Below are 21,062 nucleotides of genomic sequence, written 5' to 3'. Positions count from 1 at the left end.
TTGCTAAGTATATCTCCTGGAAAGACGATGGTTCGCCGATGAACACGACGGTGCAGTACGAGGAGCTAGCGCCCAAGAGAAATTTGGCTGGCTTCCAGCCATTTGCGTCGTAAAAAAATGTATAAAGTGAAAATAAAGAGCTTGCACTACAGCGTAGTTGAGCTTGTTTGAGTAGGTGATCAATTTTATGTCGTTTCAGGATTAGCCGCGAAGGCAGACGCTCAGGTACGGTCGGTAAATTGTTCGCACTGTACTACGTTGTTTAGTGGATCTACAGCTCAAATGACATGTAATTAAATCAGCTTGCCCAAGCTTTGTTTTTTGAGAATCCCAGCACCAGGAGAGAGAAAAAAAAAAGATAAAAACTTGCCCGCGAAAATGCACTACGCGAGCGAGGCCTGCCTGCATTGGTTCCCCCTCTGAGCGTTCGTATTGCAATTCGAGTGCTCTTTGGGCACTTTTTAAGTGCTCTTGAGGCGCTCTTTGGATGTCATTGGGGCACTCTGGCGTGATCCGTGTATTAGGATCCATTTGATACTCATAAGTAGGCGTACACTGAGCATATTGAATTGTTATAACCGATAATGCGTTTTTGCGGCATTGTTGTGAGTGGTTTATTTCACCATAGGGCGCACAGTCAAGCTGACGCTGCTTTAGCTTTTCATTGTTACATCCGATACATTGCTGTTAGTGGTACCGTTTGAGTGGGTTTGATTGTATTCATAAAATCTCTGTCCGTTCGGAGCTTACAGCGCATCCGCAGACGGTCTGCCAATTACGGCGTGGTTTAAATATGCAGAGTGTATTGTTTTCACGTTAAACTGCTCGCTTTTCATCGTTGCATTTTTGTTTGCTTAATCCAGCGTTGCCTTTGCCGCTGCGAGTTCAGCACTTAACCCTAACAATATTTGCAAGTGCAACAACTAGATTTAAATAGTTTACTGAATGAGCGCGAAATAACTGCAGAGAACTTTTTAAAAAGGCACGCAAGAAATTAACAGCTACGCGAAAAAATCGAGGTTCATTTATCCAGTTCTGGGCCTGTACTGATTCCCGAATGAGCCCGTCTTTGCATTGAGTATTATTCCAAGAGAAACGCGGCCTTAAACAGTAAGATGTGTCAATGAATTCCTCAACAAAGATGTAAATTCAGTTGAATACACAAAGTAAGGGTGGTCTATTGCTTTTTATTTCCTCCTAAACTCGTTTTTTTTTATCTTTTTTCGCACCTGCCTCCCTCTGATTGATAAAGAAAAAAGAAAAGAAACCCCCGAGTGATCCGGCTTTTGGAGCATGTCATAAAATGGAGGATGCAGCACGATAAATGATCCGGGCTGAAAGCGAGAAGGCAGTCCAGTGAGCACATAACTCTAAAACGAACATCTTACATGCACCATGCAGCGGATGTCTGAAGTTTATTTGGAAAGCCACCGGAGCTACAGCTAACATCTTTGTGCTTGAGAGGGACGTTATAAAGGGCTACAGTAAAACATACAAACGCGGTTACTTTTCATGAGCTGCTCATTCACTCAGAACGAGGGCACTGCTGACAGATTATCGCAAATATTAGTTTTCTTCAAGTTCAGTATACCTTTCGTCTACGTTTATTGTATAAACTAAAACGATTTATAACTTTTCAAACTATGTTGAGATCGGAAAGCTACGTGCTGGAACGTAGCGTAGAAACTTGTAAACGTCCTGGGTACGTTCTCCCGGTTCGAGTTTTTTCCATCTCGACTCTCGCGTTCAGCTCGCTGGCTTCATCCATTCTCCCGATCCTCTTAGTCTCCTCACCCTCGATCTCCTAGCTCCGACCGACACATCCATCCCGAGCGCTCCGGCGAAACTTTCACGCTGCATCGCGGCGTTTGCGTGAAGAGGAACGTGAGTTGAAGTGTGCCGAGGGGGATAGGAGAGGAGGAGAGACGGGGGCGAACCCAGTTGCCGGCTGCCCTGCTGCGCGTCGCCATGTTTCCGCCTGCCGCCGTCGGCCGCCACACCGTCGATCACGCGTGGCCAGTGAAAAAACTCCACTCTGCCGCGGCGAACTACCGTTAAGCGCTGACGTGAAGCCAAACCTGCTGTCAGGAGCGGCGCGCGGGGCCATTAGCGGCCGCCTTGCCTTCGCGTTCCACGCTGAAGGAGCGCATCTACCGTGGACTGATGGCCGTGTATCACGGAATCCGCAGCCTAACAGTTGGCGTGGCATGTCCTCGAGCTCTGCTTAGACAGACCCTTGGCCAGGGACCGCTCTCAAGGTTAAAAGCCGGGATACAAACCCTCGAAACACAGGCGTATAGCCTCACGCAGGTATGGCCAATATTCGTGGAGGTGAAAGGGGTGGTGGTGGTGTTTAGGGGCTTAGCCTTACGTTGAACTCGTCGGAAACTGGGCCGTCTGTGTCACCTAGCCCCTGCAAAATGCAACTCCCACCGCTACCCTAAAAGGCCAGTGCCCTCTACGATTTCAACAGTACTCTTGCTATCGCACGCATCTTAGTTCGCAGACCTTAATTCAGAGAACATCATGTGGGGGATAGTGTCCTGTAGTGACACGTTCCACGTCCTCAGGATGCTCATAAATCTCTCACGTTCATGAGGAAAACACGGGCACCATTATAGTAAAATGCACGGAATGCGTATTGGAGGGGTAAAAAATTATTTCTGCCTTGCCTTCCTAACCTGTCATGTGGTATTCGTTGCAACGGATGTGGCACGAATGTCTTCTCATGCTTCCAAGCTTCCCAGCGAACTGGCTTCTCCGCCCACGCAAGAATGAACGTTTTTCTTCCAATTCGCATTCCGTAAAACTTTGTCACTGAGTGCAGGTCACACGCAGATGCACATATCAAACACACAGGGGACGCTGCCCGACGGATTTCATGCCTCCACGCCGGCATGCAAGCAGACAGCTCAACGCAGTGACCCTCTCTCGTTATAGACCCCGTGTCTCAAAAGGGAAAGCGCAGAGCTGTTCGAACGAAAGAGAAGTTTTGTGCAAGAAGCTGCTAAGTTTAATAACCATGGAACTCTCACTGACTACACGCCTGACAGAGCTTCTTGCGCACCCTACCCTACCAGGTTGCCAGCGAAACCGATGCGAGATGAGCGATTGGTAGTGCACCGTAAATCCTTTGTGATTCCGTTTTCTTAGCCATACAAACAGACTGACGACTGAATTGGTTCAATGGAGACCGATGCTCGAGAAGTTCTACAGCTGACTTTAAATTAAAACTGCAGCACTATTCCTGCGTCGATTCACCTACAATTACGACACGTTCAACCAATATTTCTCTGTCAGAGGCTCGAATTCGCCACTTCGCAATTAGCTTTGCTCAGCAGTGCCAACGACAATAGCGATTTGGAGATCCTTAGCTTTGCTCAGCAGCGTGAAAGATTTCATGACGGGGCAGCAATGAAGCACGTGTTCAAACACTATGCAGTTCTCTTCGCCGTTTTATTGTGGCCCTGAAGGAAGATGTGTAAGGCCATCACAGACTGGTTTAAACCAGAACGTTACTGTATGTTTGTTAGCACTGTCTTCTAAAGCTATAAAGGCGTACCCAATGGGGCAATTAAGAAGGATGAGGCGAAGGTCAGCTCGAAATTGCGCGGCATTGCATGGCTTGCGTGCATTATTTCATGCCGTAGAATTTTTGAGTAAACTATGATTAACTAGCCGTTTCATTCAGCTGCTCTACACAAGATGTAGGGACAACAGCTAGCCCGTCTACTCTCGCTGTTTCCACGGTTTCAGCGTTTATTCAGGCGTTTTGAGCTAGCTGACTACGCTACACGTTTCGACGGCAATAATTTGTGCAACCGCTTGTTTTAGGATATCTTAATGCCGTCATCATCATCATCGGCCTGACTACGCCCACTGCAGGGCAAAGGCCTCTCCCATGTCTCTCCAATTAAACCTGTCCTTTGCCAGCTGCGGCCATCATATCCCAGCAAACTTCTTAATCTCCTCCGCACACCCAACTTTCTGCCACCCGTGCTACGCTTGCCTTCTCTTGAAATCCACCCCGCCACCCTTAAGGACCAGCGGTTATCTTGCTTTCGCATTACATGCCCTGCCCAAGCCCATTTCTTCCTCTCGATTTCTACTAAGATGTCATTAACCCGCGTTTGTTCCCTCACCAACTCCGCCCACTTCCTATCTCTTAACGTTACACCTATAATTTTTCTTTCCATAGCTCGCTGCGTTGTCCTTAAGGTGAACCCTTTTCATTAGCGTCCACGTTTCTACCCCATACGTGATTACCCGTAAAATACAGCTGTTGTAGACTTTTGTCTTGAGGGATATTTGTAAACTGCCATTCATGATCCGAGAGAACCTGCCATATGCGCTCCACCCCATTCTTATTCTTCTAGTCGTTTCCCTCTCATGATCCGGATCAGCGGTCACTACCTGCCCTAAGTAGACATATTCCCTTACCGCTTCCAGTACCTCGCTACCAATTGTGAACCTAATGTTCTTAAGAGTAAAACTGCTGCCATTTTTCATCGCTTTCAAAGAGTGAATGAAAGCTGTCAACACCTCCTGTTACGCATACCGCCACCTCAGATTGTACCTGTAGAAACGGAACCATGAGAAGTTCGTCATAATAAGCAGGGTGTTTCCCAGTTATTTCTCGTTTGTTTGGGATTGGTAATGAGCTGCTCGTGGCATTTCTCGCGGAGCAGTTCAAATGAAACAGTGAAGTAATCAAATGAAAGTCATCAGCTTTGTGATGGGGCTTTCCTCTTGCTAGGCGCATCTAACACACGAAACAGTAAAACACCCATAATAAACACGTACGCTATGATGACATAATTCAAGCGCACAGAATATCTTCAAGTAACGGTGTACAGTTTAAAAAAAAAACGATCAAAAATAGCATTGTATAGAGTACGAGCGGAAATTCTGGTGGTCTAGTTGGTACATGATGCTGAGCGAAACAGTTCTAATTAAAAGGACGTGACAAGACTGTTGAACCAAAAACCAAGGTTTATTGTCAGACAAAGAGCGAATTTATAGGTCTCGTTAACGAAACAATCACCGTTTTATCAGATTGATAGTACGTCGACTCGTGGCCCTTGTTTTGTTTGTGAGGCCTGTAAGTTCGCTTTTTGTCTGATAATAAACATGAATGACTAGTTTAGCGTCTGTGTAGTCTTTTCACGTCCTTGCAATTACCGCTGTTTCACTCACTTAATATTTTTGATGTATTAACTTCGCAGGGAAAAGAATAAACATAAAGGATTACGGAACACCTAGCTTTTCATGTCGTCATGTTACGCGTCATGTTGGTCTTGGCGTTAGAAATATAAAAGAGGGCGCAATTTCAAAGCTTCGAAATTGGCTTGGGTACTTTCTAGGCTGGATGCTTGTTGCATGTACTCATGATCTAGTGCTCAACCGCTTGTTTCCCTAACTTCGTAAATGGTCTATCTACAACGTCACAACCCCTACAGAAATGAAATTCAGTATTTCTGTTGAAGTAACGACCCATAAATGCTGTGTGGTTCCTCGCAACTTCTCAAACTAGCTACTGCACGGAGCATCTAATAAAATTTCAGGGGGAAAAAAAGGAATTGTATGTATCGTCACAAGCTTGTCTAAACATTCTTTCAAAGTGAAGAGCCACCTGATCGGCATTCTCTGTAGCTCAGAAGCCCTCTACGTGTGAGGTACTACGTGCTGAGGTAGATTCCCTGCATTACCAAGATGTACAGGGTGTCCTGAGAAATATGAACCCATAGTCAAGGCAGTGAGTTCGTTCTTTGAGAAGGAAATAAAGGGCTTTATGCAGTCAACGAGACCAAACAGGAGTATGTTTTACTTTTTTTTTTCCGTGACTACCGAGTAATTCCTTAGGCGTACTTAATTCTTTTGTCCTTTTTTGGATAATAAAAAGCGCTAAAGGAACACGAGGGACGAAAAGGGAACGTCGCAGACAAGCGCTAAGTCTCTTTCCGTCACTCGTGTTCCTTTTGCGCTATTTTTTCATCATGAATGTTATCCAACTTGCCCAACTTTCGGCTTTGTCTTTTTTGTACACTGTGGACGTTTGAGCGTGACAAGAATTGGTCAGTGTGATGCTTCGCACAAGATCGGTTTCACGAAGACACCAACGCTCTCAAAGCGGTAATACGCACGTACGGAGGACGCATCAGGATTTCTGTATGTTTGTGAGGGCGTCTGAAGCAGATGTATCACACATTCTGTGGTATATATATAACACTGATGATTAGAAATTAAGGCAAACGATTTCACCGACATCGCTATCCGTTAGTAATCTTGAAAGATTTGGAAGCACACCGGGAAGATTAGAAGGAGGTAGAAGCCATTTCGCAGCACATTCGGTCACGGGGTGGTGAGGGTGATTTTTAAACGGAAATAAAGAAACTCTTTTGGAAGTTTAAAGAGTCAGCTCTGCTTCTCGCCCTGTTTCAACTTTGGATGGGAAAGATCAACGTGACTTGAAAAAGATGAGAGAGGTATAGAGAGGCGCAACTAAAGAGTACAAAAATGAGCGGGAATGGAAACATAAATGAAAAGGGAACGAAAAGCCAAGAACACTGCCTCAAAGTTCAAAGGTTGTACTCAACGTGCCTAAAGGGCCATATTCATAACACCGCAGCAGGCTATGGTAACAAGCACGCTTGGATTAAATGACCGCGCTTGGGAAAGAAGCGTGCACTCTGTCGGAACTGTCATATGGTGCCAAGCTATAAAAGACGTTGTGTGGTGTTCGGCCCAGGAAAGGTCAGGCTACAGATGTAAGTCGACTGTGGAGTCTTTTACGCAGACCCCTCGTAGTACTCGCCGCCCACACGTTTTGTACCGGTTAATGGGGCGGCGAACATCGTAAGAGTGTATCCCACTGTTGGGGCACGCGCTATTGGCGGCTGGCAAAAGAGGCAGCCGCGTGACGTGCGCTTGCTTATCCGCGCAGACGTTCCCAAGGTGGAGGTGGTCAACTCGAGCGCCGTGGTGTTCGAGCGAGAGCGGGTGACGCTCACCTGCCGTGGCTGGGGTCAGCCGCCGCCCAAGGTGCACTGGAACACGACGCGAGTGCAGGCGGCGCCCTTCGACGTCAGCAACACCATGTCCCATGAGATAGGCCCGGACGGCAGGACGACCCAGATCAAGACCGCCGAGCTCATCCTGCATAGCGTGGACGGCACGTCCAACGGCATGCTACGATGCTACGCGGACAACGTTGTGGGCCGCTCCAAGGCGGAAGTCAGCCTCACCATCTATAGTGGGTATCGCGACACGCGACCTCGTTCTGACTAGCCGAGACGATTGATTGATTGATTGATTGATTGATTGATTGATTGATTGATTGATTGATTGATTGATTGATTGATTGATTGATTGGTTGATTGATTGATTGATTGATTGATTGATTGATTGATTGATTGATTGATTGATTGATTGATTGATTGATTGATTGATTGATTGATTGATTGATTGATTGATTGATTGATTGATTTATGCAGCGCCACCTCGAATCACGTACATGGCCATGGGCAAGAGCTACTACCAGCACATCAAGTATGAGGCGGTGGCATTTCCCGAGTACAACTATAGTTGGTACATCAACGATAAGCAGCTGAGCATCAACAGCCGGCTGCTGCAAGACGACAGCAAGCAAAAATACGGTGTTCGCAATATCAACACGGACGCCGCCGTCTATATAGGCAAGTGTGTTATCAGATCGGCCGATTCTCGCTTGAGGACTGCGTGTGCTTCCGAGTGATGATTTCCACTGCTATCTGTCCTCTCCTTTCTTTGCCCATGCGGTTCTATGCCTATTAAATATCAGCGGTTAGGTCGCGCTGAGTTTACACGAACGCGCCACACTGCTCGGAGTTGAAGTTGAACTAATTCGTCTGATGAGAATATTTCGTTGCCAGACTTAATTAAATGTGTTATCATTAGAAGGTGTCAGTGCAAACGGGAATGGCGACCGCCGTCTGTCAATAACCCTATAGTGGCAACCAGGCCCCGAACAAACGTAATATGCCTATACGAACTTAGTATACTACCTCGGTTGTAACGAACCTTATATATTCCACATCCAATTAAACGACCTCTCTTGTCCGGACCTCAGATGTAATGAACTTAGTGTATTCCCGTAGGATATAAAGAACCTAAGTGCACCACTTCGGATATAACAAACTTTGGATGTTCTGTCTAGGATATAACGAACGCTTGGCTGCTCACGCATTCAAATGATCCGCCGAGGGCCGCCTTAGAGTTTTTTTGCAGAGCACCTTTTGTTTTACTGCTTCTCCGGACCTTCCTTACTTTGCGGCTTGGCTAGCGCCTTACTGTAGCCATTTCAACAAATAAAACTGCGTTCGACCGTTTTTCTCCCGTCTACGAGGTTCCAGCCAAGCGGCGAAACAAAACCCGACTCAGTTGCCCGAGTTGGTACCTTTCGCGGTTGAATGACAGTCGTTAGATAGAAGGCAAATGGGTGTCTCCTAAAGGTCCTTACATTTAATAGCTTTCACAAAACTTTTATTTCATTACAGCGCTTAATAACACTTGGTAATACTAACAAGAGGCTGTGCTGGTTCGCCCAGGTTACTTGGAGTTCCAAATGGACCTTCCTTCCAACGCGGGGCTCTACACGCTGGTCATCGAGAACGAGTACGGCGTTGCGAACCGGAGCCTCGAGGTGTCCTTCCCGCCATGTGAGAACTCCATATACTTAGGCACGGAAGAGGGGTTCGGTTTGGTTTACGGGGCTTTAACGCCCCAAAGCGACTCAGGCTATGGGGGACGCCGCAGCGAAGGGCTCCGGAAATTTCGACCACCTGGGGTTATATAACGTGCACTGACATCGCACAGTACACGGATCTCCAGAAATTTGCCACCATCGAAATTCGACCACCGTTGCCGGAATCGAACCCGCTTCCTTCCGGTCAGCAGCAGAGTTCCGGAAGAGGAAAAGTGCTCTGCAGTTTAGATTTCAGGCATCGCGAAGCACGTCCTCTGCTAACACGGTCCGCCACTCCAGCAGTCGCTCTGTTGTCTGACACACGGTATCGAAACGACCTGACCTAATGAAGTTGACAGAAAAGAAACTGTCACAATAGCGCAGCTGTCGTACATGTTTTCTGTGCCTAAACTGCAGAACAGCGCCAGCCAGGCATAACAAAACCCTTCATTTACAAGAGATAAATTGTACATTAGCAATTTTTTTTACATTAACAGTAGTGGTTTGTGAGCCACGTCATTACATGAGTAATATGAAAAACACAGCAGTAACTAGTTTTATTTAAATCTGGCAACATGCAATCCAGTCATCGGAAACGTTTAGTTATGACGCGCCGGAGCCCTCATATCCGGTGACAGTTTACAATATTCTCCGCATTTACTTCGCGGGACGAACCGACGACATGAGACTTCCTTCCAGTTTCCGGTCTGGGGACAACTTGGCGTAGAATTTGAGAGCAGCCCCCTCCTTTCTTCAGGCATGAACGCCTTCGTAGCGTTTGTACGCTATGCGCAAAGGGGCTATGTACGTGAGAAAAAGTGCTCTTTTCCTTCAAATAGAAATGTTGAGGCCTAAGAGAAGGAGTAGTCGGTGCCGGTGGCTAATGAAAGGCCGTTTTTCCAGTTCCTCGGAACGCCAATAACCAGCCGCCAATAATGCCAGTGCCCTCCGGAAAGCCGCGGGTCCAGGAGCGCGAAACAATGACAGACGCCGAACAGGTAGGTGTGAATGCTTGTGTGCGTGTCGCGTGTGGCGTTTCGTAGGTTAGAAATGTACAGCCTTTGTCAAAAGTTTAGAGCCGAGGGAGTTTTCTCTTGAGTAACATCGTGTGGCTAGCAATGCATCTCTAGCGAACCAAAACTACTGAAGGTAAGAAGATGTCTGGTATTGCCCCCTCCAATGGGTAGGACTTCCACGAATGCTATGGGGCTGTACGGCCTAGGAGCAAACACTCTGGGCTCTAAACTTTTGACAAAGGCTGTACCTCTAGACCAGTTGCTAACTTATCGCGCAGTTTTCACCGCGCAGGAGAGGACATTGACGAAAGGCAGTCATTACGTCGCCCAGCTTGCATGTCATACGCCTACGTCCTTCTCGCGCTGTGACCTTGCCGTAATTGTGGAACCATCATTTCTAACCTCGGGATGGTAAGCATAGTCCAGTTCATTATACTGACGCACCAAATAAGGTGCAGCGACAGCATTAGTACTGGCTTATTAGAATCCAGGAAAAGTGTCAGAAATTAAACTGTGCGATGATGCTGTGTTATGTGGGGTTAACTTCCCAAAGCTTCACATGGGCTATGAGAGACGCCGTAGTACGGTGCTCTGGATTCATTCCGACCACCTGGCGTTCTTTAACGAGCACTGACGTCGCACAGTTCACGGTCACCTTATGCATTTTAACACCGTCTAAGTGCGATTAGGACAGAGATATATATAGAGGAAGAGTGGGAGGACAACTTCAACGCGTTCCTTGATGTGCTTGGCTTTACAGAACCAACCAAGAACTATGAGATGACAATATGACAATGCGGTATTCTTTTGTAATGTCTACTGTAAATAATTTCGGGAGCCCCTCATATTATACACAGTGAAACGCGAACTGTCTTCCAGTCCTTCTGGACCTCTTCTCAGTTCTCTGTGTGCTCCAGCCAAAGACGTCGCTGCCAGTGCCTTGGTGTTTTCCTACACCAGCCAAGCGTTTTATGCATGTTCACACCATTGGGTGCGTCAAGAGGGCTCCCTAGCTGGAACCACAACTTAACGAATACTGATCCTGCGGGATGTGTGTAGATATGGTAATTGACGAAGTCTGTGCCCTGTTCGTGCTTCCCCGTTCAGACAGCTGTTTCAGCCCCTCTCTCTGGTACACACTACTCCCCAGTGCTGTGAACCGGTACTCCTCACTACTGGTAGTCAGCAAGAGCGTTCCGAGTAAGGGTCTTCCTTCTCTCCTGTTCCATGGCCGTCACGTGAACGAGCAGCACCAGCTACCCATGATCGTGGCGCTCAGCGTGCTCCTGGTTCTGGTCACGGCGGGCGGCGCGCTGGTGACGCTTCGCTGGTGCCAGTTCCGGCAGCACTACGCGGCCGAGGGCACCCCCTTCTCGGCCTGGCTCTGGGATTCGCTGCGGCCGGGCGGCAGCGGCCGCCGGTGCTTCGACCGGAAGCGCGTCGTGGGCTGCGAGCGCATCCCGCTCAATGTGGCACGCATGGTTGAAAACCCAAACTACCCCGTGTACCACCAGGAGACGCTCAAGGGCGGGAAGGCCGGTGAGAAGCCCGTTTGCCTATGTGCGAACGCTTCCTTGTGCGATACAAGCTCTTTTACTGTCGGAAAGTTTCAGCTCCGCATATGTTCTGCATGACAAAATATTCGCAGTCCCACTGTGTCACTGTGAGCACTGAGGGCAAACTGAATTTGACATACATCTATAGATTACCCCGTTCTAAATACAAAGACCCTATTTTCATTGAAAACGGAGTGTTTATACGCCAGAAAAGGACACAAAACCAAATACAGGTGTCGCCACCGCTGGCAGATTTCGGAAGTAAACTGCATGCGCCTACGCAGTTTTTAGCGCACATCTCAGAGGTTAGGCTGCACCGCCATTTACTTCGAGCCGATGGTCATGGAGTCGTTTTTGTTGCAGGCGTGGCGACTTGAAATTGAATGGTGGGAAAACTACTAAATCCAATTTTCTCAGCAACGAATGCTTCGAGCTCTTTCTGCCGGACAAACATCAAAATAAACAGGAAAAGCTATAGAATCGATTTTTTTTTTTTTCGGAGAACCAAAAGTGAGTGGAAACTGCACGGAGGGAGTAACCTGACACAGCGCGCCTCCCCCCCCCCCCCCCCTCCCCCCCCCCTGTTTTTTTCTCAGTTGCGCTGTGCCTTTGCATGTTCAACATGTACCGGAGAGCTCAACGAAGCACCTTTTCGCAACTTAATGGAGTTGTTCTCAAAGACCCTTTAAGAGTCATGTTTTAGTGCATGCTGCTTTTTTTTTTCTCATTGTAAAGTGATAATGGATCAACCTAGACCAGTGTCACAGCATTAAAACAACGTTCCGAGTTGAAACCACTATCACGTCGACGCCACTTCGCTCGCCTAACCTTATTTCACAAAATGTATTATCATTCCACCCTCCACGATGTCTTCTTTTTGCCACCTCCTGCAAACTTTCTGCACCGTGACTAGGTTAACAAAGTAAAATGCATAATGTTCCAGTCATCCCTCTAAGCAAGCTAATTCTCTCCTCTCACAATAACAGACTAGAATAACCTAATATCACACACTCCTACTCAGATAACTGACGATTTTTTTTTTCAAAATTTTTGCAACAAAGCAATGTGGCCAAGAAGACTTTGTATTACATATTGTAATCTTATGTGCATTATACTTTTTCGTGTATTAAGCATTAAATGAACTGGTGCATACACCCCCTGTATAAATTTATTTTGTGGTCTTTGCAGTGTCGTTTATGTCCCCTTATTTGTTATATTCAACATTTCTACTGCATTATATATTACTTTTATTTCGAGTGACTGTGCTGTGTTTTTCAATTATGTGTTTCCCTTACAAAAATTTTTTAGACTGTCTATAGACTTGTGTCTATAAAGTCTATATGCTCTCTATAGAGAAATCCTAGAGAACAGTCTATAGGCAATATAAATCCTATAGACAGTATATAGACAATGTATAGATTTATGGCCATACGCTTTTAATATAGTTTTGTCTACAGACAGTCTATAGATTATGAATAGACAAAAAGAACTATCTTGAGGAAAGCAATAGCGTGTGTAGACTGTCTATGGACCATTTTTTTTACAGATTGTATTCTCCCCATGTGCTAAACTCGCGCGAGGACCCTTAGGGGCATTGTAATAAAAGGCTCAAATTTCTCCTCAGTGTCTCTTTAAACGGCAGGGGATGCCCGTGTTATGTCACACCCTAACCCCGCGGCGTGTGTCTGCGCGCAGTGGTGCGACACATCGCGCGCGAGAAGATCAGCTTCATCCAGTCGCTGGGCGAAGGTGCGTTCGGACGCGTGTTCCTGGGCACCGTCGACTACCTGAGCCCCGACGAACCGACGACGCTGGTCGCCGTGAAGACCCTCAAAGACGCCGCGGTTGAGGAGGCACGCGTAGACTTCGAGCGAGAGGCCGAGCTGCTCACCAACCTTCAGCACGCCAACATCGTGCGCTTCTACGGCGTCTCCACCGACGGCGACCCGCTCATGATCCTCTTCGAGTACATGGAACACGGGGATCTCAACAATTTCCTCAGGTGAGCCACCCTTGCCATGCCGCTTTCACGGCTTAAAGGGTAACTGCAGCACTTTTTTGATAATTTCGCGGTACTCAAGGATTCAAATCTATGTAGGCTGTAGGTAGAGCGTGCCAAGTTTTTTTGCACTAACATTTAAAATAGTGACATAATCGACGATTGAATTTTGCACTTCTCCTCAATGCACCGAAAGAGTGCAGGAAAAGTTCAGCGTGACGTCACGGAGGGTGTGATTTTTAAATTACCGCTGTCGTCAGCCACACCCTGCCCTGACTCGTTAGACGCTGCCAAACAACTCTCGGCAGGGTTCGCCTTCGCTGGCGTTGGTTTTTACCTTCAAAGCAGGAGTTTGTGTGTTGTAAATGTACCGATACCTTCGATGACGTCATCATGTGCCCCCCCCCCCACTTAACGTTGCGCGCTGCGGAGAAGCTTGAAGGGCGTCCGGAATCGGCGAACACTTCACTATTTCAAGTGCTAGCCCAAAACGACTTCGCATGCTTTACATGCAAGTTTTACACATTCGACCCTCTTAAGCTCGTCGATTTCTAAAAACCTATGCAGTTTCCGAAGAGGTTCTAAAATTCGACCAGCTTGAAGGGCAGCTGCTCCACTTTTCGAGGATCCAGCGATATTTAAGGACTAAAATCTCTATAGGCTGTAGGTAAAGCATGTCGTTGTTTTGCTCTAGCATTTAAATTTTGACGTAATCTTAGGCTTCTCCTCACAGCATAAGACGCATGCGGAGAAGCTCAATGTGACGTCACGGATGGTAAGATTTCAAACTTCCACTGCCGTCAACCGCGCCCTGCCGAACGTCGTTGGATGCTGCCAAACAATATTCGATGGGCTTTGCCTTCGGTGGCGTTGGTTTTCTGTCTTCAACAAGAAACCCTCCAAACGCCGCCTCCCCCCCCCCCCCCCCCCTCTGGCAATGTGCGCTGTGCAGAAGCTTCAAGGACACGGTGATTATAATTGGCGATTACGTCACCCTTTGAAACTTTAGCCTAAAAGGATTTCGCATACTTCGCCTACAAGTTTCACAGATTCCACCCCTTTATGCTCGTCGAATTCGAAAACCACTGCAATTACCCATTAACCCCCTAAAGGGCACAATTTTTTTCGCAAATACTACCAAAATGGTCATTTAGTACCCGTCAGCAAGTTTAGTATCTCTCAGCAAACCATGAAATGCTTTGGATGAACCCTTTTCGCACTAAACCAGCCACAGAATGGCCGAAAACACGCAAGCTGAAGTCATCATGAGAAAGAAATGATAGCTTATGACGAACCTGGCTCGTCCAAACCAATAGGGGGTTAAGGGGTCGAATATGTGAAAGCAGCAGGTAAAGCATGCGAAGTCTTTTCTGGCTAGCGTTTAAAATGATGACATAATAGCTGAATAAAGGTGCGGCGGAGTTCAGGCTTCTCCGCAGCTCACAGCGACGGGTAGGAAGCCCGATGATGGCGTCATCTGAAGCGGTTGTGCATTCCACCGCAGAAACGTTTGCTCGGGGAGGGAGGGGGGGGGGGGGGGGGGGGGAGGCGAAGACCAACGCCATCGAAGGTGAAGCGCGCCAAACTTTGTATGGCAACGTCGGACGACGCACGGCAAGATATCTGTATCGTCTGCATCCTCACAGACAATGACGTCATGGACTAATTTCTCCGCACTCCTCGGTGCCGTGAGGAGAAGCATAAAGATTGCCGCGACTTTAATAGGCGATAACGTCATCACTTTAAATGCTAGCGCAAAACAACTTGGCACGCTTAGCGTGCAAGCTTCACAAATTCTAGTCCTTGAATCTCGTTTAATTCTAAAAAAAAAACACGTTTCAGCTTCCCTTTAGTGGCGGTATTCAGTATCGACAAGAAAACGTTGGAATCACTAATATCTGAGACATTTGTCCTCTTGCGGTATTCAGTATCGACAAGAAAACGTTGGAATCACTAATATCTGGGACATTTGTCCTCTGACCTCAGAAGAGATCATCGCCGAGGGTGGCGTGCTCGATACGTCCAGCCAACGTAACAGCGTTCGGTTGGTCTGAAAATATGAGGGTGAACTGTTGCAGCTACCACAGCGCACTTTTCTGTGTATGGGCCTTTACTCTTCGCAAAACGTTTGCAGTTCCTGAAACACAATACCGTAACCGCAGGGATCGTGGCCCAGACCGGTCTGTGCTTGATCCGGGTGCCAAACCGGTCGCGCCACTTACAAGGGCTGACCTACTGAAGATATCCACCCAGGTATGCGACGATTCATCAAGACTTTAGGGGCATTTTGTGGCGTGCAACAGGTCCGCCATGTTTCGCCTAACAACGTGACTGGTGGCGTAGGTGGCAGCGGGCATGGAGTACCTGGCGTCGCAGCACTTCGTGCACAGAGACCTTGCGACGCGCAACTGTCTCGTTGGAGACATGTTGGTCGTCAAGATTGGCGACTTCGGGATGTCGCGAGACGTCTACAGCACAGACTACTACAGGGTGGGTACCTCGGCAACTACACCCGAACATGCTTGCGTTTGAGATTCGCCAGTCTGTACGGGCCGATCAGGGTTCAGTTGACGCATCAAAAGCATAACTTTTCTTTGGCAGTGCAGCCATGCTAGACCGCACATACTCTCCAAGATGATTTGTGTCTGTTACCTATTGGCGCATGACCACGCGCTCTCCACGCGGAGCGCATGTGTCAGTGAGAAGTTTTCCGTCGTGCCAAGAACATTACTTGCTCTCTCCTCCGCTAGGGGCGCTGATCGCATTGGCTTCATTCAAGGCTATTGATGACGAGAGTAGTGGTTTGGGCTTCTTTTTCTGGGTTCCTGACTAGAGAAAGCAGCACAAAAAGGAGAGGACGAACACAAAACCTGAAAGGACAATCGCCTGTCCAGTGAGCTTCTGTGTTCATCCTCGTCTTTTGGCGCTGCGTCCTCTAATCTATTAGTGACGCCGGACGCCCCATGTCCTTGACAAATGTCCCTATTTCTGCTAGCGTAGTATGCCTTCCTGTTGCGTCCCGTTAATCTGACTCTCTGGTGGGTTGAGGCTTGAGGGCCCCCAAGGTGCCTCCACCCCAAAGAGGCTTCGAACGGATGATCCGTGACCTTGTGAAATGGTCATATTATGCTGCTAACGAAGTAAGACACACTCAAACGAAACGCACTGCACGCACAGGACCTGCACGAGTAACACGACCGTCTTGTCGATGATTCGCACGTGAGGCATCCGTATCCAAAACCTGCCTTGCCCGCAGGTGGGGAGGCACACCATGTTGCCCATCCGGTGGATGCCTCCAGAGAGCATCCTCTACCGCAAGTTCACCGTCGAGTCGGACGTCTGGAGCTTCGGAGTCGTTCTCTGGGAGATATTCTCGTTCGGCAAGCAGCCCTGGTACGAGCTGTCTAATCACGAGGTATGCCATCCTTGTTCATATGTCGTAAGAAAGAAAACATTATTTTATCTTGTTGGGAAATTTTCAGTGCCCTCCGCCTTTACTTATCAAGGTCAAAATTAGCAGGGAGCCGCTGCATGTTGCCGAGAAATTTCGTTATTTCATTTTAAAACCATGATACGCACGCTGCAACGTAGCTACGTGCTACGGTTTTTTGAAGCTTTGACCTACTCCGGCACTGCTGGTTTGCCTCGATCCCGCTTCCTTTCGGAAAGGAAGCTGCATTGAGGCACCCTAGGCAATTCGCGGCAGCAGCGCCAGACAGCTGCCGTGGCGGAAAGCGGCTGCAACCTCCAGCTGTTAGTTGCACAGTACCTCGCTGTGCATGCGCCTCTTAATTTCCTTTACAGCGCAGCTGTTTATGTCGCGTTTGCCGGTTCAGCGTTGGTGGTGGCGGTGTAGCAGATCATGTGACCACCCCTTGCACATGCCCCGCGCTTCATATGATGTCTTCAGGGGAGAGGGGCGGTAGTGAGGGGGGGGGGGGGGGGGGGGGATGCAGGCCGCGCCTTGCGCATCGCACAACCTTCGTTGTCATCGGGTAGGGCGCGCAGTTGTAGGATGCCGCCAACCGCTTCGAAACGCCTCTTGTACACTCTGTGCGCGTCTGTGTAGGAGTTATAAGTTTCGGTGAGGAAAAGTGCGCTAGCAGCCATACAGCAGGTTAACACCTGGACAGTACCATGAAGGAGGAGATGGAAAGGGCCCGCTTACGATATTCAGAGATTATCCCTGTAAAAAACTCACATGACGATTATAGTTCTCGGTAATCGCAATCGTAAACGCGCGTATCCGCTCAAAATGTTGTGCTGCCGCCGCCAAGATTCATTTTTGAAAGCTGTTCGAGTAGGAGCAGAGCACCGACGTCGATAAGATCCAGCAGCGAAAGCCGTTTTAACATTTCAGTTAGCACACACAGTACGCAAGTCAAGCTTGCCTCACAGCAGCTTTCTGCACTGCCTGCATTTTTATCTATATAAAAACTTGAAATAAGCATTGAAATTGAAATAAGTAACGACAGGTCTCCATTCATTCTCAGATATCACGCACAACAGCTGCACTGCAATAACGCATTACCGAGTACTGTAATCGTGATGTCAGGATTTTCTACTTTATTATCATGGCTGCTGCTCTTCCGACATAGTGGCCGTGTAGTCGAGAGATACAGGAAACTGGCTTTTCCAACAACTTAACCAAACTACGTGCAGGTGATCCAGCAAGTCACCAGCGGCAAATTGCTGACCAAGCCTGACGGGTGCCCCGAAGAGATCTACCAGATGATGCTGACCTGCTGGAAGACGCAGCCGCAGGACAGGTGCCCCATCAAGCTGCTGCATTCGCAGTTGGAGCATTTCTGCAAGGCCGAGTCGGAATACCTGCCCGTCATCGAGTGATGAACCCCTCTCTTCCTTCTTCTGCCGCTGTGACGGGAGCGCGCGGCATCGCCCCCGTGTGCGCTCACGATGCTCTGGACGGTCGTACTCCGGACGTGGGTGCCCGCTCCAACACCCGGCACACCCTGTACCCGACACTACGCTGTCTACCTCCGACCTTGGCAGGAGCTTCCAATTTTCCTCTCACGAAAAAAAAACCTGAGCACGGCAGCGAAAAGGGAACAAGGCGATGACTCTTCTGTGATTGTGACACGCGTTTCAACCCTGGTTTCAGTTGGAATTTGCCCCCGCAGTTCCCGTCAAGTTCGTCAGCTACGTACGGTACAAAATGGTATACGGTAGTTGTCACCACTTGCGATTGGTATTTCGAACCACAAAATTGACCACGAGAACTTGGTCTCGCTGAAAAAAAAATTGAGTCGCCGGTGGAACCGCATTCGCCACTGCATTGTGACTTCATGTGGCCGGCGAGATCCGCACCTGAGGCGAAGTTTGAAAGACCCCTTTCTTTGAAGAAAAGGCTGCTGAAGAAACAACTCTCAACGACAAAACTCTCAACGGCGAAACGCATCTCCGGATTCACCTTAGCATGAAAAAACGTCTACCTTTGTGGAACGCCATCTTAATCTGTCGAAAGTGGGCGCGTGGACACTCGGAAGAGACCATGCTCTCTTAAGAGCAGTTAAGGTACTTTAAGCAGTACCGTAAGCAGTTAAGCAGTTAAGGCACTTGACGCCCTACATGTGGTATCAACACTGAGCGGCCGACAAGAACTTCCACAATCGCACGTTGCGATTTTACGTTGTCACTGCATTCGCGGCATAGAGCAGCGCAAGTGACAATGTAGCTAGGCTACTTATGACATCACAGACGCCTCCACTGGTAAGCAGCCCTTCGCCATATGTGACAGGAGCAACGTGCGTGATAAGCGTTTCTTCTGATATGCTGCCTCTTTTCAGGAATGGTGGTCTGCCATAGAAACATGAGAAGAACTGTGAACTAACTCATCGCCGAATCGCTTGCTTTCATATGAAACCTGGTGCCAATATTTTTGCTGGATGAAAACTAATCGTTCAATTCTCTCCCCTTGTGTTCCACTGAGTTGCGGATTAGCTGCGGTGCACGGAAAAATATAGTCATGCAGATGAGTTGCCGGATGCCTCGAATGCATGACATTCACACGCGTGTTCCTTGCCGCAGTGCTTCGGTGGAAAAAGTAAAATAAATCGAATATGAACTAAAAATATTTCTTAAGCAGGGATACTAAGTGGCGAACACGGACGACAAATTGAAGAACGACGCTTTTTTGGCTCTTTTCAGCCAACAGCTTCCACGCACCTACTTAAACCAGCGATCCTGACGTGGGCGATTATTAATTTTCCGCTCCCTGTTGTCGAGGAGCGCAATTTTTTGTCATTAAAAATTGAGCTACCAAATATGCCAAGAAAGACAGCTTTCGTTGTGTATGTTCAACATCACTAAATAGCGCTTTGACCGAAGCAACTGTTAATGTAGAATGAACAACGAAGGCTAGGCACTGGATCAGCATTGAAGGAAGAACGAGGTGCGTCACCTGTTACAAAGACTGCCACTTATTGGCTAAAAAAATAAATAAAAACGAATCAAACGCAAGGCCACTTGTCACCGCTATATACGGCGACAAACATTTCGAAAATCCTTACGAAGCTCTTCTTTTTTTTTTTTTTTTTGATCGGAACGTTGTCGTACGCTTTTGAAGAGAATGCAAACGTGGAAGCTCTAGGCAGCAGCTCAGAGAGCGTGCTAGATGGACGTATACTAACCAAAAGTCATGCCAGTTAGCTACCCAAACAGCACAGTTAATCGGGCCATAATTGCAAATGAGTGGTTTTACTATGGTCCTTTGTCAGACCAATATTTGTCCGTATTGGGACGATTACCTGATCTGCTTGGGTGTTCCAAAGCAAGGGGAGCATCGTCGCACATCGCTACATACCCATCGTGTGGAAGAGACGTCGTCGTTTTGCGTGGATATCATCGTTTGCGGTGTCCAGACGAGCACGGGTCTTCACGTCTGGACAGCGTGCTGACTTGTGCGTGGGACATCATGCGTCACAGGGAGCTTGTGTGATGAGTACTGTGCGACCGCGTGGCGCAGCTTTCGCCGGAAGAAAAAAAAAGAAGAAGAAACTTTTCTACGTGCATCGATACACCCATTAGTTCCCACAGTCATTCCTTGTTCTGTTCGTGCTTCAGCAGTGCTCGCGAACGCTCCGAAAAGGACTCCTGCCGCGCGCAAAAAAGTGTGTTCTCGTATGCGCGCGCCCAATCGCGCAGGCGCATTGCTATTGGCTGCGCCTCGGGACGCCATATAGTGCTTTTATTTTCTGGTGTGCATCCGGGCGGTTGGAGGACCATACACTGTGTTTGCATGGGACGACCATGAAACGAAGAAAAGTTGTTTACGTCGTTTATGCTTCTGGGTGTACACACATAAATGTACAAAACGTGCTTGTCATGGTGTCTGTGTTGAACGGCGGCGATACGTCAGCAGCCTGTGGCTGCTGGTTCACCGGTCCTAAGTAGTAAGTACGCGTGCGGCGTCGGCGTAATCCCTCAGGCTCAGGCACAGTGCAGAAAGGCAGCGGCAAGAACATCTTAGATTAACCCGTGTATGCCTACGTCAGATACAACTCAAAAACGAAGTGGCATCCTTGTCATGACGTCTTGGGCAATCCGGTTAATCTACAGTTCATCCCCTTTCACCTGCTAGCCCCAGGTATATCACACTAGATTGTGCAAAGGGCTAACTGTGACGTCATGAAAATCGGTCGACGCCATTGGCTGGAGGTCCTCCTTTGGTGCGGAAATGCTGCTTCGTTCTTGAGTTGAATGCGACCTTATAGTTCCCACCATGTAGGTCAGGGCTGTTTTTCTCCGTA

The 21,062-nt window shown here is 48.1% G+C and overlaps 1 protein-coding gene across 1 annotated transcript in view; it reads left to right on the top strand.

The window, feature by feature from the left end:
- The window catches only part of LOC149364753 (high affinity nerve growth factor receptor-like), a 124,096-nt gene extending 103,465 nt beyond the window's left edge, over nucleotides 1-20,631 (top strand). The window contains exons 6-15 of the mRNA XM_089574684.1: nucleotides 6,944-7,252; nucleotides 7,494-7,694; nucleotides 8,586-8,696; nucleotides 9,626-9,720; nucleotides 10,989-11,277; nucleotides 12,990-13,296; nucleotides 15,456-15,546; nucleotides 15,637-15,783; nucleotides 16,550-16,708; nucleotides 17,956-20,631. Coding sequence (XP_089430810.1) covers nucleotides 6,944-7,252; nucleotides 7,494-7,694; nucleotides 8,586-8,696; nucleotides 9,626-9,720; nucleotides 10,989-11,277; nucleotides 12,990-13,296; nucleotides 15,456-15,546; nucleotides 15,637-15,783; nucleotides 16,550-16,708; nucleotides 17,956-18,141 — 1,895 coding nt within the window. The 3' untranslated portion in view covers nucleotides 18,142-20,631. The remainder of the gene's footprint in view (nucleotides 1-6,943; nucleotides 7,253-7,493; nucleotides 7,695-8,585; nucleotides 8,697-9,625; nucleotides 9,721-10,988; nucleotides 11,278-12,989; nucleotides 13,297-15,455; nucleotides 15,547-15,636; nucleotides 15,784-16,549; nucleotides 16,709-17,955) is intronic.
- Nucleotides 20,632-21,062: the final 431 nt, after the last annotated feature.

This window comes from Amblyomma mixtum, chromosome 2 (genome assembly GCF_055824585.1).
Source record: "Amblyomma mixtum isolate Tamu chromosome 2, ASM5582458v1, whole genome shotgun sequence".
Classification (NCBI taxonomy): domain Eukaryota; kingdom Metazoa; phylum Arthropoda; class Arachnida; order Ixodida; family Ixodidae; genus Amblyomma; species Amblyomma mixtum.
Note: the sequence above shows the minus strand (reverse complement) of the source record. Positions and strands in the feature narration are given on the sequence as shown.